The sequence below is a fragment of the Ranitomeya variabilis genome, chromosome 4 (genome assembly GCF_051348905.1).
Source record: "Ranitomeya variabilis isolate aRanVar5 chromosome 4, aRanVar5.hap1, whole genome shotgun sequence".
NCBI lineage: Eukaryota > Metazoa > Chordata > Amphibia > Anura > Dendrobatidae > Ranitomeya > Ranitomeya variabilis.
In genome coordinates this window covers 50,163,016-50,182,099 of record NC_135235.1, presented here as the reverse complement: position 1 = coordinate 50,182,099, position 19,084 = coordinate 50,163,016, and the positions used below count along the sequence as shown (strand labels likewise).

Sequence of the window (19,084 nt, the reverse complement as noted above, 5' to 3'; positions counted from 1 at the left end):
AGCCATCCCCCTTCAAAATACGGGAATAAGGGTTTAATCTGGCCATTCCAACTCAGATGCTAATGTCCGGAAGTGAACGGCATAATGGCTGACCATGGTTGAACCCTGAGTCAAAGCCAGCAGTTGGAGCGCTGTATCATGGGTGACTTGAGGTCCTACAAAGACCTGTTTCAGAGTGTCCAGAAACCGAGGAACCACATGATCGTTGCGCTCCCACAGCAGCGTAGCCCACTCCAATGCTCTGTCTGACAGGAGAGAGATAATAAATCCCACCTTTCCCCGCTCTGTGGGAAAACGTGCAGCCAGGAGCTCGAGGTGAATACCACACTGGCTCACAAAACCCCTACAGGACTTACTGTCCCCAGAGTATCTCTCAGGCAATGGGAGGTGAGATAAAGTCGGAACAGAGGTGGCAGTGGGTAAAGCTGCTGCAGCCACGCTAGCAGCCTAAACAGCTATTGCGGTAACATCCACTGCCGAGGTTGCATGCTCAAGAGACGCCAACCGGCCCTCCAGCAGCTGGATGTACCCCTGCAATCGCTGTTCATCTGCCATTAGTTAGCCAGATCCTGGCGCTAGTGTACTGTTAGGGTTGGCGGAACACACCGAATATATTTATTAGATGGGATAGGTGCGTTCGCAACCCGGGATCCACCTTGCAGGAAAGAACCTCCTGCTAAGTAAGGCGGCGAAGCAAATTAGAATAAACGAACTCTGTTACTTCACAAAGCCCGTAGTAAAGAGAACGCTGTGCCCTGTTTAGCTCACAGGGGACACAGCTATTGTGTAGAGCCGACAGTGATCATGCAGTCCAACCAACAAACAGCTCCTCTCCGGTGGAGCCGGAATTCTATCAGCTATTAGCCAGCCCTGAATTCACACATAAACTCCTTGCCAGAGGTGCATTCTAGGGGCTTATTTCAGCCGGGTCCCTGACTGCATACACAAAACTCCTTGCCAGAGGTGCCAGCATTCTAGGGGCTTATTTCAGCTGGTTCCCTGACCACACACACGACCACACTGGCGCTGAGCTCGTACATATTTGACACTAGCTCATGACACTAGCTCGCCGCAGATCAGTGCAGGGTAGCAGAGCCTGGAGAGACAGCAGTAACCCTTTGCACAATATCAGACTCAGTGAGACGCTGGGACCGACGTCTCCGCTGAGCAGGCTCCATTGCGGCCGATGCAGAATGGGAGACCGCAGCAGACCCGGCTCGAGATTCCCCCTGTGCAGCAGCGGGAACTCGACTCCTAACAACCTGTCACCTGAATTTGGCGGGCCCTTTTTTTGGTCCGATGGGTGGTGTTTTGGGGTCTTTTATTGACCCCTTCCTTTCCCGCTGGCATAGTGCATGCGCCGGCGCACTATGTCTCGGAACACATCTAAATACTTCCGGGACATAGTGCGCCGGCGCATGAGCACTAATGCTTTTCGGCTTTGCCCGCAGTTGGGCAAAGCATACTGCGCGTGTGCAAGGCAATCTTCTAAGTGTTCTACGGAGGAAAGCAAATCAACTTCAAGACAATATTGCGGCCAGCGTGCGGCCAGCGGAAAAGGAAGGGGTCAATGAAAGATCCGAAAACACCGCCCATCGGACCGAAAAAAGGGCCCACCAAATTCAGGTGACAGGTTCCCTTTAAATGAAAAACTAACCTAACAGACCTAACTGAATCTGTGTCGTGTCTGCTCTGTGGAGTCAACTCAGTTTACATTCAAGTTTAGATTGAGATTCAAGATTTAGAAGTAGTCATGCACATGTGTTGTATAATTCGAGGTCGGTTGTTAATAGTTTTTATCCAATGTCGCAGCCAAGAGACCCTTGACAGGTACATTTTACGTAATATGTGGCACTGGCAATGTTATTTACACTGGATTCTTTCCATGAGCACAAACTCCATGGGAGATAAGAGGTCACAGTTTAATGCTGAAATCTTGGTAATAAGCCAAAATTCTCCCACATAAGTTTATTGCCCCCACATGTCTCCACACAGGGGCTGAGATGGATTTGGGAAGAAACTGCTATAGGCTTGGGCAGAGAGTAATAGATGCCCCTCCTTCATCTCTCAATATTATAAGAGAGAGAATATTTTGGAGACCCAGTGAAGGTGACGTGTGATCCAACATGTGGCTTCTTTTGTTATCCGTCTGCCTGGCAATCTTCCTCTCAACCTGGGCGTCATCACCAGAACCGTAAGATCCAGATTATGATTATTTGTGACACAAGTTACTATTTTTTCACATTGTGTGCAAAATATCACGTTTATGTTTAATCTGAAATTACTAGATCGAGGGCAGAAAAGTTATTCATAGATGATATGTTGGAAGTCACTCGAATGCTGCTCCTTCAGAGTTTCAGTTGATACATATGCAAATTGCCTCTTCTGAGAAAAAGAGGACTTAAACTCTACAGCGCCACCTATTGGAAGTAGCGATCCTACAAGTCACAATCAACCCTTTAACGAGTCGTGCAATATGACTTAGGATAAAAGCCAAATCAGTATCTCAATTCGCAGACACGGTGTTTCGGGCTGTTGGCCCTCGTCAGTGCGAAGCATGAGAACTGATTTGGCTAGGTGAGAGGCTCTGGACATGGGGTCTAAGGGGTATCGTTTCTCCTTATGGAGAGTGACATACCATCTCTGGCTTGTCAAGGTAAGGAGGCTTATTTGCCGTACAATGCTCCTCTGGGAATTTAAATATGCAAATTGCCTCTTCTGAGAAAAAGAGGACTTAAACTCTACAGCGCCACCTATTGGAAGTAGCGATCCTACAAGTCACAATCAACCCTTTAACGAGTCGTGCAATATGACTTAGGATAAAAGCCAAATCAGTATCTCAAATCGCAGACACGGTGTTTCGGGCTGTTGGCCCTCGTCAGTGCGAAGCATGAGAACTGATTTGGCTAGGTGAGAGGCTCTGGACATGGGGTCTAAGGGGTATCGTTTCTCCTTATGGAGAGTGACATACCATCTCTGGCTTGTCAAGGTAAGGAGGCTTATTTGCCGTACAATGCTCCTCTGGGAATTTAAATATGCAAATTGCCTCTTCTGAGAAAAAGAGGACTTAAACTCTACAGCGCCACCTATTGGAAGTAGCGATCCTACAAGTCACAATCAACCCTTTAACGAGTCGTGCAATATGACTTAGGATAAAAGCCAAATCAGTATCTCAATTCGCAGACACGGTGTTTCGGGCTGTTGGCCCTCGTCAGTGCGAAGCATGAGAACTGATTTGGCTAGGTGAGAGGCTCTGGACATGGGGTCTAAGGGGTATCGTTTCTCCTTATGGAGAGTGACATACCATCTCTGGCTTGTCAAGGTAAGGAGGCTTATTTGCCGTACAATGCTCCTCTGGGAATTTAAATATGCAAATTGCCTCTTCTGAGAAAAAGAGGACTTAAACTCTACAGCGCCACCTATTGGAAGTAGCGATCCTACAAGTCACAATCAACCCTTTAACGAGTCGTGCAATATGACTTAGGATAAAAGCCAAATCAGTATCTCAATTCGCAGACACGGTGTTTCTGGCTGTTGGCCCTCGTCAGTGCGAAGCATGAGAACTGATTTGGCTAGGTGAGAGGCTCTGGACATGGGGTCTAAGGGGTATTGTTTCTCCTTATGGAGAGTGACATACCATCTCTGGCTTGTCAAGGTAAGGAGGCTTATTTGCCGTACAATGCTCCTCTGGGAATTTAAATATGCAAATTGCCTCTTCTGAGAAAAAGAGGACTTAAACTCTACAGCGCCACCTATTGGAAGTAGCGATCCTACAAGTCACAATCAACCCTTTAACGAGTCGTGCAATATGACTTAGGATAAAAGCCAAATCAGTATCTCAATTCGCAGACACGGTGTTTCGGGCTGTTGGCCCTCGTCAGTGCGAAGCATGAGAACTGATTTGGCTAGGTGAGAGGCTCTGGACATGGGGTCTAAGGGGTATCGTTTCTCCTTATGGAGAGTGACATACCATCTCTGGCTTGTCAAGGTAAGGAGGCTTATTTGCCGTACAATGCTCCTCTGGGAATTTAAATATGCAAATTGCCTCTTCTGAGAAAAAGAGGACTTAAACTCTACAGCGCCACCTATTGGAAGTAGCGATCCTACAAGTCACAATCAACCCTTTAACGAGTCGTGCAATATGACTTAGGATAAAAGCCAAATCAGTATCTCAATTCGCAGACACGGTGTTTCGGGCTGTTGGCCCTCGTCAGTGCGAAGCATGAGAACTGATTTGGCTAGGTGAGAGGCTCTGGACATGGGGTCTAAGGGGTATCGTTTCTCCTTATGGAGAGTGACATACCATCTCTGGCTTGTCAAGGTAAGGAGGCTTATTTGCCGTACAATGCTCCTCTGGGAATTTAAATATGCAAATTGCCTCTTCTGAGAAAAAGAGGACTTAAACTCTACAGCGCCACCTATTGGAAGTAGCGATCCTACAAGTCACAATCAACCCTTTAACGAGTCGTGCAATATGACTTAGGATAAAAGCCAAATCAGTATCTCAATTCGCAGACACGGTGTTTCGGGCTGTTGGCCCTCGTCAGTGCGAAGCATGAGAACTGATTTGGCTAGGTGAGAGGCTCTGGACATGGGGTCTAAGGGGTATCGTTTCTCCTTATGGAGAGTGACATACCATCTCTGGCTTGTCAAGGTAAGGAGGCTTATTTGCCGTACAATGCTCCTCTGGGAATTTAAATATGCAAATTGCCTCTTCTGAGAAAAAGAGGACTTAAACTCTACAGCGCCACCTATTGGAAGTAGCGATCCTACAAGTCACAATCAACCCTTTAACGAGTCGTGCAATATGACTTAGGATAAAAGCCAAATCAGTATCTCAATTCGCAGACACGGTGTTTCGGGCTGTTGGCCCTCGTCAGTGCGAAGCATGAGAACTGATTTGGCTAGGTGAGAGGCTCTGGACATGGGGTCTAAGGGGTATCGTTTCTCCTTATGGAGAGTGACATACCATCTCTGGCTTGTCAAGGTAAGGAGGCTTATTTGCCGTACAATGCTCCTCTGGGAATTTAAATATGCAAATTGCCTCTTCTGAGAAAAAGAGGACTTAAACTCTACAGCGCCACCTATTGGAAGTAGCGATCCTACAAGTCACAATCAACCCTTTAACGAGTCGTGCAATATGACTTAGGATAAAAGCCAAATCAGTATCTCAATTCGCAGACACGGTGTTTCGGGCTGTTGGAGTTGATACATAGTAATATCAATGGAAAAGTGTGCGAAACAGCTCTACACCAGAGGAATAAAATGTTGTCCTTAGTGCCACATATTGTTGGATAGTCTGTAAATGTATGGCTGTTTAATATGTTTAAAAATAAATGACACAGTCGAGTGGTTATCAAGAAAATCAGCATCGTCAGTACTATTGCCAAAACAGTGCTGTCTACAAATGTCTTGGCAGATAAAGTGTCATGTTTAAAGCTTTTTAAACTTGAATATGTTCCTTTGTAGGGTAAATGTTGCATTTTTTGTGCAGAAAAACTGTTTCATTTAACTTTTCAAGCAAAGTTGATGTGATTACATGAAAACTCCTACCTACTGTGTGTCTAAAGACGCCGTTTAACTGCAATTTTGGTGGTGTTTTTTTCACTATAGGCTTCTATAGGGAGCCTAAAAACTGGCAAAAAAACACATGTGAAAAAAATAAGCATTTAAAAAATTGTTTTACACTACAGAATAAAAAGCTACTCTGCACTAACAAAATGGATTAAAAAATTTGCTGAAGATAATTTTTGTTACATTTTATGGAGCGGATATCTGTAGATTTACCAGTTCTCAAATTCTGAGCTCTGAGCTCTGAGCTCTAAGCCCACACCACTGATTGACAGTTTTCTGTGTACACTTTGCATAGACAGAAAGCTGCCATTCAGTGATGGGGGAGGGTTATACTGCGCTCCTGAATATGGAGGACTACAATGCAGCAGGATTAATAGTCCTCTAGTTATAATCTCCTGCTGATATGAGTCATTTTATTGAAACTACAGAAAACAGCCCAGAAAGTGACATATTGCTGGCATCAGAGTCTCTGTCTCTACAAATTTCAAAAAACTGACCGTCACACCCAAACATAAACTAGTTCTGAACAGGTGCTTACCTAGAGTCATATGAAATATGAAAATTGAATTGCATTACTGCACTGGAAATATGAAAAATAGAGAATGCTTAGCGCATAAATTGGCCAATTCATGTGTACCTGGAAGCCACGTTAAGGCGATTCTCTTTTCCAGGACCAAACCTAATGCCAATCCTCTTAGATTAAAGTCTTCATCTGTATGGGAACCTAATGTGAATCCTCTCTTAGGTCGGGGTCACACTAGCGATGAATACAGATGAGTGCTATGCGATAAAACATCGCATAGCACTCGGATCGCTATTAATTTATGGGGAAGCTCACATCACCATTTGTATTCTCTGCTGTTTTCAATGTGTGAGTGAAATCGATTGTCACCGACACTCGGCTGAGTCTCGGCTCACTCGCACCAATATAAGCCTATGGGTGTGAGTGAGACAACGCACATCACTCGGATATCATCCGAGTGCGGTGCATTATACGCTGACCCCGGCAATGGAGGAGATGGAGAAATTAATTTCTACGCATCCTCTGCAGCCGCACTCCGATCCTCTCTGTGCAAGAGGCTCAGAGCACAGACGCATGACACTCGGCTACCACTCGTAGCAGCCCAGGAGCCAATGGTCATTAGCATATTGCATCCGATGCCATACGCTAGTCTGACCCCAGCCTTCGACAGAAATCTATATCTCTGTGGAGGGGTAGGGTCCTGCTGTGATTAAAAATGCCTGAGGCTAAAGGGCGGAGTGCTCAGTCAGAAGGGTAATGAATACAAATTTCAAAAAACTGACCATCACATCCAAAGATAAACTAGGTCTGAACCGGAGCTTAAATAGAGTCCCCAACTCATATATAATTAAACAAATAAAGCAGCACTCTGTAGCTCCATAGCATGCAAATATGAAATATGAACATTTAATTGCATTACTACGCTCAAAATATGAAAAATATGGTGCTACAGTGTGCTGCTTTATTTGATTGATTGGTCTCTGTCTCTACGTCATGCTGCTATTAATTAGGTGGCAAAAACCTGGTGACAGATTCCCTTTAATTCTTTAATTCCATTATTTTATTTTATTTTTTACCACAAATATTTTACCAATTTTAATGACAATATGTGTTTAAAATAAAATCAATGGACATGAGAAGACAAGGGGAGAAATTAGTTGGATATTTGGTGGCATTTTCCATATTTTGTATTTATTTATAGTCAATAACGCTACACTTTTCAGCTATTAACAGTAGCAATAAATACACCTGTGTCGTCATTCTACTTGTTTTCTGATATATTGACAATTTATTTTCTTCCCTTACAGCCATTATGTGATTGCAACTAAGAATAGCTTTATGGTGGGGAGTGAGCAGAAACTCTGTGTGAAGTTCCTCGATTTTAAGGGAGCAGTTGACATCAAACTAGAACTGGAGACAGATACCGAAAATGTTGTTCTACTGAAACATAGAATAGATGACTATCAGGATCCCGAGTGCTTCGCCTTCCAGGTCAGTATACATTTCTAATACTAGCCAAAGTTGACACAATGTACAGTACATACTATGTAAAAGTTTTCCAAACATATCTAAAAAAAAATACAGGTCATCAAAAACTTTCCTATTGACGTGTCAGGAAAGAAAATTTGTGATGTCTGAACCTGAGGATCATATTGATTGACTGACATGTGGTGTATGTTGTACTGTCCGATACCTCGGCTGCTTTAACAATGTATTATATGCATCCAAAGTTTAAGCTTCCTATCCATTATCATTAATATAAAGCTCCCACCAGGACAGATGAAGCTCTCTTGGCCCCTAAAGCAAAAGGTACAAAATGTGTCACCCCCTCTCTCCAACTATTCTCCATTTCGGTGAGACACCAAACACTTATGTCATGCTTTTGACCACAATCACGGCTTTTCTGGGAAAGTCCCGAAAGCTGGACGGCAAATGCATTGGGGATTAGTAAACCCATGCACAAAAACTGAGACACATATTAGTATCATGCTTGTTGTTTTATCTACCTTTTTATGTATAGTTTTACTTTTTATTTTTCAGCAAAATGTTGCTGCCTTGTATTTACCACTACATACAAATGTATACCCCTGTTGTAACACTTAAAACAAGCTGTATTGACCCCTTCAAGGTCCATGATGTACCGTTACATCAAAAAAGCTGGTTTGGCTATATGGAGCAGGCTCAAGTGCTGAGCCTGCTCCATGGAAGACAGATGCCGGCTGTATTATACATCTGCCTTGAAGTGCAGGATTCAGAGCTAGTTCTGATTGCTGCTGTTCACCCCTGATCTAAAGCTATCAATCATTAAGAGTAGCATTTAAGACACACGGTCCTGGCCATAAGTCTGGCCACTGCCTGCACTGAGAAAGCTGATCAGTGGTGGTACCAGGTGTCGGACCCCCACCAGTTGGATATTGATGACTTATTGTAAGGAAATGTCATCAATATAAAAGTAATGGACCAACCCGTTGGCTTCCATGTTGGTCTTCCTATGAAGTCCAGCTGGGCTTTATTAGAGTCCATGATTTGCTTCATGGTTGACTCAACTTCTTGAAGAGAACCTGTCAACAGGATTTTGCTCAGTAAACTACAGACACTGTCAGATTAGCGCCATTATACTGATTAAAAGGACTCCCCAATGCAAGAAGGAAGCTGGGAGATCGGGGAGTAAAGAGCTCCTGAAGAATGAACACCTGAGGTCTAATGGCATTGTAGGCATGTGCCTGCCCCTGCCTACACTTTGTGACAGCCCTTACTAACATATCTCATGAAAAAGAAGCTTTGCGCCATTCATCTTAAAGGGAATAATTTACACCACAATATAAAGAATACAAATATTGTCACCTTAGAGTTCCTTGCCGATGCTTAAAGGAGCTGTATGGTCCTAAACTAGAAGTCTGCAGTCACTCTATGTTACTGCAAACGTGTGAATCCTCACGTCACGTGTACTGCGCTCTGTAAGGATTCTCCAGTGCTGGCGCCGGGAATGAGTGGTTATATGACCACATGTATGCGAAATGCATACTCCCAGCCACATTCTGACTAGACTGTTTCCGGTCTTGCTTTATGCACTTGCATTAAATGAGGTCGTATCCATTTAATCAGAATGTGGCCAGAAGTGTGCATATCCATACGTGCGGTCACCCGGCCCTAGCACAGTAGAGTCCTCACAGCTCGCAGTGTGCACAATGTGAGGATTCACAAGTCTACAGTCACTGCAGACTTGTAGTTTTGTACCGGACAACCTCTTTAAATGGGTCATGATACCTTTTCATAATACTCTTGCAAATTAAAGTACTTTACATAAAAAGATCGCAGGGGCTAAAAAATCAGTCATGGACATGTGATGGACACAGCGGTGTAAAACGTTGCGCAACATTGAGTCCATCCCATGACATGGACAGATTTTTAACCCCAGAAGTGAACAATGATGGTTCCTATTGAACAATTGCTAGCAGAGAGAATAAAGCTGTGAGGAACCCACACAGAAGTACATTGGAAAATAAAATAAATTTTTTTCAAGATACAGACAGAACACAGAGACTAGAATAGAATATCCCTTACAGTTGTGGGTGGTCGAGTTTCACAAGGCAAATCTAAAAAAAAATATGCTTTTATTTTTTTTTTTTATCAGGTCCCAATATTAGCAAGAGTTCATAATTTCCATGACCTACATATATCTGCGCATGGAGAAAACCTCAATGTGAATGAGAGCAAAAAGATAATGATTTATGACATAGGAATTCCATGCATCATTCACAGTGATAAGACAACCTACAAGCCAGGTGATACAGGTAAGTGATTCACTGAAAGGAAAAGCAAATATATTATTTTACTCACTTATATAGCACCATTAATTCCACAGCAATTTCCATGCAGGAAAGATATATATCTTGGTACTTTGTTAGCCAGTAGATAGAATAATATTTAGAATTGAGAGTACTCAGTGGTTGATATCTTTTAATGGCTAACTGAAAAGATGGTAACAAACTGCATGCTTTCGAAACTACACAGGTCTCTTCATCAGGCATAGACTAATACAAATTATTTGCATAAAGAGTGATGTTATCAAAACTACAGCAAGCAGTCTGGTAAGTGACACATCACTCTGTTCTCAGAATAGGTGGCGAAATTCTATAAAATAACTGACACGTTCTTATGTGGAAGACCACAACATCCCAAACTTCATCTTACAAATATAATAAACATGATGTATTAGAAGATGTTTCAGCCAAAGTTTGCAACCCAGTGTCAAGGAAGCTCATCATCTTACAAGTCACTAATCAAAAAGGAGTGGGTCAAACGAAGGTTTTGTGGGCCTTTCCAGAGGAAACTATTGTACAGGCCCTGCCGATGTTTAAGAATTTTTATATGACCATTTTTAATTGTGTCATAAACATTTCTATTTCATTATACACACAGAACTTAGAAATAAAAAGAAATAACAATTGATGAGTTCAGCGTTGGACTGGGATACTAACGGCCCACTAGTAGCCATCTCCAGAGCCCCACATTTCAGCTAAATGCAATTGTGACATTATCCTCAATCACATCTTGAGCTGGGTAGATTATTAAAATAATATGATGCTGCCATTGTCTGCACATAGAGATTCAAGTACATGGTGCCAAGTACTGCTCATATAAGAAAGTGAGGGCCCACCAGAGGATTCTCCTGTTCACCTGTGGGCCAGTCCAAGCCTGGATGAGCTTCACATAGTCTTTCTTCTGGTGGACTTTTTAGGATTTGTTTTATCTGGAGTCCATTATTGTGTCAGAGCCTAGGCCTCAGTGGATGATGCTTTGGCATGCGAGTGAACCAGGTGACCCATCACCAAATCAAAAGTGGCCATTTTTTTTATTCCCGCTGCTCCTTTGAGTATGCTGCTTTTTGATCAATTAAAATCCATCATAAAGTTCCAGAGATATGGGACATTATATTTGCTGCTACTTTTAATAGCTTTTTACTAAAGCAATATAGCTCACAGGATTCTCATGGGCATGTCTTTATCTTGCTTTGTATATTTACCTGACATAAGAGGTATTCTATTTCCCCCCAAAAAATGCGCTCTCCCAGATAATATAGATAGTGGATAAAGAAACATGATAATGTGAATTGGCAGCAATAAATCTGAAAAAAATATAAGCAAATAGTGATTGACAATAAGAAAATAACAAAAGTGCAAAAGACAAAATATATATATATATATATATATATACACTCACTGGCCACTTTATTAGGTACACCATGCTAGTAACGGGTTGGACCCCTTTTGCCTTCAGAACTGCCTCAATTCTTCGTGGCATAGATTCAACAAGGTGCTGGAAGCATTCCTCAGAGATTTTGGTCCATATTGACATGATGGCATCACACAGTTGCCGCAGATTTGTCGGCTGAACATCCCTGATGCGAATCTCCCGTTCCACCACATCCCAAAGATTTCATGTTGTTTACGCCAAATTCTGACCCTACCATCCGAATGTCGCAGCAGAAATCGAGACTCATCAGACCAAGCAACGTTTTTCCAATCTTCTACTGTCCAATTTCGATGAGCTTGTACAAATTGTAGCCTCAGTTTCCTGTTCTTAGCTGAAAGGAGCGGTACCAGGTGTGGTCTTCTGCTGCTGTAGCCCATCTGCCTCAAAGTTCGACGCACTGTGCGTTCAGAGATGCTCTTAGGCCTACCTTGGTTGTAACGGGTGGCGATTTGAGTCACTGTTGCCTTTCTATCAGCTCGAACCAGTCTGCCCATTCTCCTCTGACCTCTGGCATCAACAAGGCATTTCCGCCCACAGAACTGCCGCTCACTGGATTTTTTTTCTTTTTCGGACCATTCTCTGTAAACCCTAGAGATGGTTGTGCGTGAAAATCCCAGTAGATCAGCAGTTTCTGAAATACTCAGACCAGCCCTTCTGGCACCAACAACCATGCCACGTTCAACGGCACTCAAATCACCTTTCTTCCCCATACTGATGCTCGGTTTGAACTGCAGGAGATTGTCTTGACCATGTCTACATGCCTAAATGCACTGAGTTGCCGCCATGTGATTGGCTGATTAGAAATTAAGTGTTAACAAGAAGTTGGACAGGTGTACCTAATAAAGTGGCCAGTGAGTGTATATATATAGTATATACAGTGTATATATATATATATATATATATATATATATACACTCCCTGACAGAAGTTATGTCGCTTATCCATGTTATGTAAATAAAAGCTTATAACCTGACATTAAATTCATCCATTGGTTGTATAAATTATTATTTTGAGAGCTGAAACCCTCCGAAATGTGGTTTACATTAAGAAACTAAATTGGCATCAATGCAGAAATATTGATCAGTTAATGGACACAGAATGGTCAGATTTTGGCAAGACAAACGTTTTATCGCCTGGTCATATAATGCACCCAATCCTAGTTCACATCCTTACCTGTGCTCAGTAAATGATCAGTTAATTAGTGTGTGTGTATAAAAAGAAACCCAGCACCCCAGACCTTCACTTGAACTGCAACTTGAGCTCTGACAACATGCCAAAAATCTACCCTGCGACCAAAGCCTGGATTATCAAGAGGCTGAAGACCAGATCCACTGCAGAGGTGGCTGGTACCTTTAATGTGTCTCAGCGACAAGTACAAAGAATTAAAAAAAGATCTGAAGAGACTGGAGATGTGTTTGACAAGCCCAGGTCTGGCAGACCCAACAAGACAACTGCTCAGGAGGAACGTTTGTTGGTTAGAAAATCCAAAGCAAGCCCCTCTTCCACTGCAGCAGAGCTCCAATAGGCCTAGTCACCTCAAGTCCCTGTGTCAACTACAACAGTTTATAGGATTCTGTCTCGAAATGGCCTACATGGACGAATCAGTGCCCAGAAGCCAGCACTAAACAAAAGGCAAATAAAAAACCGTGTGGCATTTACAAAGTCCCACAGCCTGCTAAACAGATGGACACTGGAAAAGTGGCAGAAGGTGGATTTCTCTGATGAATCTTCAGTAGAATTACACCACAGCTGCCAAAAATACTGCAGGAGACCTACTGGAGCCCATATGGATCCAAAATACACCCAGAAAACAGTTAAATTTGGTGGTGGAAAGATCATGGTGTGGGGTTACATTCAGTATGGGGGTGTGCTAAACATTTGCAAGGTGGAAGGCAATATCAATAGCCTAAAATATCAAGAAGTATTAGCTACCTCTTATATTCCAAATCATAAAAGGGGTCAAATTCTGCAGCAGGATGGTGCTCCATCTCATACATCTATCTCTTCAACAAAATTCCTCCAGACAAAAAAGATCAAGGTGCTCAAGGCACTGGCCAGACCAGTCACCAGACATGAACATTGAGCATGTTTGGGGCAGGATGAAAGAGGAAGCTTGGAAGACAAAACCAAAGAATCTAGATGAACTCTGGGAGGCATGTAAGACTGCATTCTTTGCTATTCCTGATGACTTCATTAATAAATTGTATGACTCATTGTTGAACCACATGGATGCAGTCCTTCAAGCTCATGGAAGTCACACAAAATATTAAATATGACTTTAATAGCACCACAACTTCATTCACCAATGTTATGCAACATATATTTGCATTTTAAGTTTATTATTTGATTATCACATTACTTTCTGTGGGCAAAAAACTTTATTCTTGCCAAAATCTGACCATTCTGTGTCCATTAACTGATCAATATTTCTGCATTGATGCCAATTTATTTTTGTAACCTAAACCACATTTCGGAGGGTTTCAGAATCATTTATACAACAATGGATGAATTTAACATCAGGTTATAAGCTTTTATTTACATAACATGGATAAGCGACATAACTTCTGTCAGGGAGGGTATATACACTATATACACTTACTGGCCACTTTATTAGGTACACCTGTCCAACTTCTTGTTAACACTTAATTTCTAATCAGCCAATCACATGGCGGCAACTCAGTGCATTTAGGCATGTAGACATGGTCAAGACAATCTCCTGCAGTTCAAACCGAGCATCAGTATGGGGAAGAAAGGTGATTTGAGTGCCTTTGAACGTGGCATGGTTGTTGGTGCCAGAAGGGCTGGTCTGAGTATTTGAAAAACTGCTGATCTACTGGGATTTTCACGCACAACCATCTCTAGGGTTTACAGAGAATGGTCCGAAAAAGAAAAAAAATCCAGTGAGCGGCAGTTCTGTGGGCGGAAATGCCTTGTTGATGCCAGAGGTCAGAGGAGAATGGGCAGACTGGTTCGAGCTGATAGAAAGGCAACAGTGACTCAAATCGCCACCCGTTACAACCAAGGTAGGCCTAAGAGCATCTCTGAACGCACAGTGCGTCGAACTTTGAGGCAGATGGGCTACAGAAGCAGAAGACCACACCGGGTACCACTCCTTTCAGCTAAGAACAGGAAACTGAGGCTACAATTTGCACAAGCTCATCGAAATTGGACAGTAGAAGATTGGAAAAACGTTGCTTGGTCTGATGAGTCTCGATTTCTGCTGCGACATTCGGATGGTAGGGTCAGAATTTGGTGTAAACAACATGAAATCTTTGGGATGTGGTGGAACGGGAGATTCGCATCAGGGATGTGCAGCCGACAAATCTGCGGCAACTGTGTGATGCCATCATGTCAATATGGACCAAAATCTCTGAGGAATGCTTCCAGCACCTTGTTGAATCTATGCCACGAAGAATTGAGGCAGTTCTGAAGGCAAAAGGGGGTCCAACCCGTTACTAGCATGGTGTACCTAATAAAGTGGCCAGTGAGTGTATATACTGTATATATACACTCACCGGCCACTTTATTAGGTACACCATGCTAGTAACGGGTTGGACCCCCTTTTGCCTTCAGAACTGCCTCAATTCTTCGTGGCATAGATTCAACAAGGTGCTGGAAGCATTCCTCAGAGATTTTGGTCCATATTGACATGATGGCATCACACAGTTGCCGCAGATTTGTCGGCTGCACATCCCAAAGATGCTCCATACAAGGCAGGATGGATCCATGCTTTCATGTTGTTTACGCCAAATTCTGACCCTACCATCCGAATGTCGCAGCAGAAATCGAGACTCATCAGACCAAGCAACGTTTTTCCAATCTTCTACTGTCCAATTTCGATGAGCTTGTACAAATTGTAGCCTCAGTTTCCTGTTCTTAGCTGAAAGGAGTGGTACCCGGTGTGGTCTTCTGCTGCTGTAGCCCATCTGCCTCAAAGTTCGACGCACTGTGCGTTCAGAGATGCTCTTAGGCCTACCTTGGTTGTAACGGGTGGCGATTTGAGTCACTGTTGCCTTTCTATCAGCTCGAACCAGTCTGCCCATTCTCCTCTGACCTCTGGCATCAACAAGGCATTTCCGCCCACAGAACTGCCGCTCACTGGATTTTTTTTCTTTTTCGGACCATTCTCTGTAAACCCTAGAGATGGTTGTGCGTGAAAATCCCAGTAGATCAGCAGTTTCTGAAATACTCAGACCAGCCCTTCTGGCACCAACAACCATGCCACGTTCAAAGGCACTCAAATCACCTTTCTTCCCCATACTGATGCTCGGTTTGAACTGCAGGAGATTGTCTTGACCATGTCTACATGCCTAAATGCACTGAGTTGCCGCCATGTGATTGGCTGATTAGAAATTAAGTGTTAACAAGAAGTTGGACAGGTGCACCTAATAAAGTGGCCAGTGAGTGTATATATATATATATATATATATATATATATATGTATATATATATATATATATATACACATATTAGAAACCTGTTTGGATTAGAAAGGGTTACTATATCAGGGATACATATCATCAGTAATAAAAGACATCTTATAACAGGTAACATGATATAGCCAAAAAATGGCCATAATCTATATTCAATACCATGAGACATGGTAGGCCAGCAAACAATATATATCCTGGGAGAGACAGAATAAGGGAGGAAAACAATCACCTCGACATGCGTTTCACTGCACTAGGCTTCATCAGGAGGCGTGAAAAATACTCATATCTCTAGAACCGTATGGTGAATTTAAATAACAAAACACAAGAAATGGAATACTCAGTGGGAATAAAATAAGAGGAAAAACTGGTCACTTTTTACCTGGAGACAGATTCTCTTTACAGTTCGGGATGCTTGATTTAGTTGAAACGGTTGTTAGCCTATTGTCTATGGAAGAGCACAAAACTTTTCGAGCACAAAATAAATGTAAATATATTGGATGTATCAATATGACAACACTTGTAATGGCTTGTAATATGCACTTTTTACAGTGAAATTTCATGTGATAACCGTGGACGATGATTTTAAAGCTATAAATAAAAAGGTGAGAATGTTTTTGCTTTATTTAATAATTACTGTTCAATGTCAATTTACCTCCTATAAAAATTTCACATTTTAGTGTTCTAAGCGCTGCCTCTGTTTTGCATAAACTGTAGTTTAATCAGGTATGCTAATTAGGGTAATTGGTGGACCCTTGGTGTGGCCAAGAGGCTCAGTGCTCCATTACGCCCCTTGTTTTGCATGCGCCGCCTCTCTCACTGGTGAATGACAGCACTGGCTTGCCTTAAGTAAGCACTGTCTGCAGAGAAAGATCAGAAAAGCCAGTATAAGGCTGGTTTCACATTTGCGGATGGAGGTGCTGCGGAGGGCTGCGTACGTCCTCTGTGAAGCTCTGCCCACTGCCACACCTCCTCCGGTGAGCTCCACCTACATCAGCATGTGGCGTGAGTACCTTATATTTACCATGCTAATGTATGCGGATGCCTCCGCATGTGTTGTTTTGACAGTGCGGCGACCAAACCAAAATGCAACTCGCTGCGTTTGGCGCAGGTCACTGCACCGTCAAAATGATGCATGCGGAGGCTTCCGCATACATTGGCATGGCCTGCGTACCTATTCATAAAGATAGGGTATGCACGCCGCATGCTGATGTAGACTGAGCTGACTGGAGGAGGTGCGGTAGTAAGCAGAGCTTCATGGAGGACGTACGCAGCACCACCATCCGCAAATGTGAAACCAGCCTAAGCTATGCAACTAGATTTGTAGGGGATACAGTCCACATGAAAATTGCACCTTCATTGTTTTTATCACTGCTTCTTTTTTGAGTAATCAAAAGCTTAATTACATATGCTATTTAGGATGCTCAGTGCACCCTCAGTGCGGTCACAAGGCTCAGATCACTGTTGCACCCACTTGTTTTGCATGACCCCGCCTCCATTAATGGTTATTGATAGCAATGTCTTGCCTTACCTTTCTCTCCAGACAGTTCTCACTCCAGGTAAGTTATTGCTGTCAATCATTGGTTAAGGAGGCGGGGACATGCAAAACCATTGGCTGGAATGGTGCAATGAGCCTCATGGCTGCACCAAGAAGACCCGCTGTCCCAGGCCATACCTGAAACAACGAACAGAGTGGTTGGCAGTTGTAATATGTAGTACTAGACGGCTTATACCAATGCCACAGATCAAGTTACCATATTCTGCCAAAAGCTGTAGCTACAGTACATTATAATGGGAGAAATGGAGCAGATTATTGCGGTATTGACCTCTGGTGTGCCACTACGTGGCAAATCTTGAAAGTGTAACTGTTCTTTCAGGAGAACTTGCATCAGAATATTTGTGTTTTCCTTACTCTGATTTGCTGCTATGGAGAACATTTTAACGAGGTTCTCCACTACTTATTGGCTGATGAAGTATCCTTAGGATAGGTCATCAATGTCTGTTCGGTTGGGGTCCGACATCTGGTATCCCCATTGATCAACTGTTATCAGTGTCTGCGGTGCCGATCGCTGGCCGGAAGTAATCGCTGGCCGCCTTCTGGTAATGGCTGCCGTAAGGTACTACTCATCTGCCTCTGATTGATTTAAATAGAAGGCGGATGTGTAGTACCCTGCTGTTGCCTCTATCAGTAGATGAAACAGCTTGTCAAGTGGATACTTCCGGCCAGCCACTGCCACCACTGATAGCAGGTAATCGGCAGGGGTGCTGAATGTGGGACCCTGGCCGATCAGACATTGATGACCTATCCTAAGGACAGGTCATCAGTCAAAACGTATTGGACAACCTCTTTAATTATTTCGGTCCCGCATGGGAAGAAAAACAATCTATACTCACGTCCTGAATTAGCGCAATTCTGGTGATGCAATTTTGGGTGGGTCAGGTGACATTCTTGTGTCAAGTGAATGCTGCAGCCAAACAGCGGTCGTTGATTAACTCCAGCTCATCCATTTGCCATCATAGTGGATGTCCACTGTGAGGAGATTGTAAGGGTTGCAGCTATTTAGAGGCCACTCAAGTGACCCAATAATGTCACCTGACCCACCCAGAATACCAGTGCCTAAATCGCTGGATCAGCACCATTGTGGAAGGTGAGCATACTGTACATTGTTTTTCTTTTCTATGGGGCCCAGAAGTGATTACACTGATGTGGTCCAGTAGTGGACAAATCCTTTAACTTTTCCTTTTACCACGTTTGAATCATCAACCCATTATATTTTTCACATGAAGGTTATTTGCACCAAAGTTTTATTGCTGCAATGCAACAATTAAATAAAAGACTAAGCACCATGGTATTTTCTAAAATTTCCTAATGCTTTGTGTCTCTAGCTGCCATGCAGACCTTTGTATCTCCATAGTTATAGACTACAAAACATGTGTAGTTTGCTCCTACAATAATGTGTTAGTTCTTCCTGTCACCTGCCCCCGAGGAGGCAAATGTGGGAAACATGTCTGCAGGATTATCAGACCGTATGGGGTTAACTTGTAGTTTTAATAAACATTATATAATAAATGCTATACATAACATGTTACAACATTCATATTTTCTACTATTTGTATTTTACATGTAATAATATATTTTTTTCTTTTTTTTTAGTTGCGTGAGGTTGAAATCAGAGTAAGTATAACGCACATACTCCCAGAACTAGATATGTTATATTTCTGCATAATGAATGTTATTGCACAAGTCTTTCGACTAGTGATAGTGAGACCAGTATTAGTCCTGTAAGCACTGATGTACCCC

At 42.8% G+C, this 19,084-nt stretch overlaps 1 protein-coding gene across 1 annotated transcript in view; it reads left to right on the top strand.

Moving 5' to 3' along the window:
* The first annotated feature begins 1,970 nt into the window (after positions 1-1,970).
* The window catches only part of LOC143769705 (alpha-2-macroglobulin-like protein 1), a 120,410-nt gene continuing 103,296 nt past the window's right edge, over positions 1,971-19,084 (top strand). Inside the window, exons 1-5 of the mRNA XM_077258491.1 lie at positions 1,971-2,194; positions 7,405-7,588; positions 9,732-9,891; positions 16,336-16,388; positions 18,938-18,958. Of these exons, the coding sequence (XP_077114606.1) occupies positions 2,127-2,194; positions 7,405-7,588; positions 9,732-9,891; positions 16,336-16,388; positions 18,938-18,958 (486 nt within the window). The 5' untranslated portion in view covers positions 1,971-2,126. The remainder of the gene's footprint in view (positions 2,195-7,404; positions 7,589-9,731; positions 9,892-16,335; positions 16,389-18,937; positions 18,959-19,084) is intronic.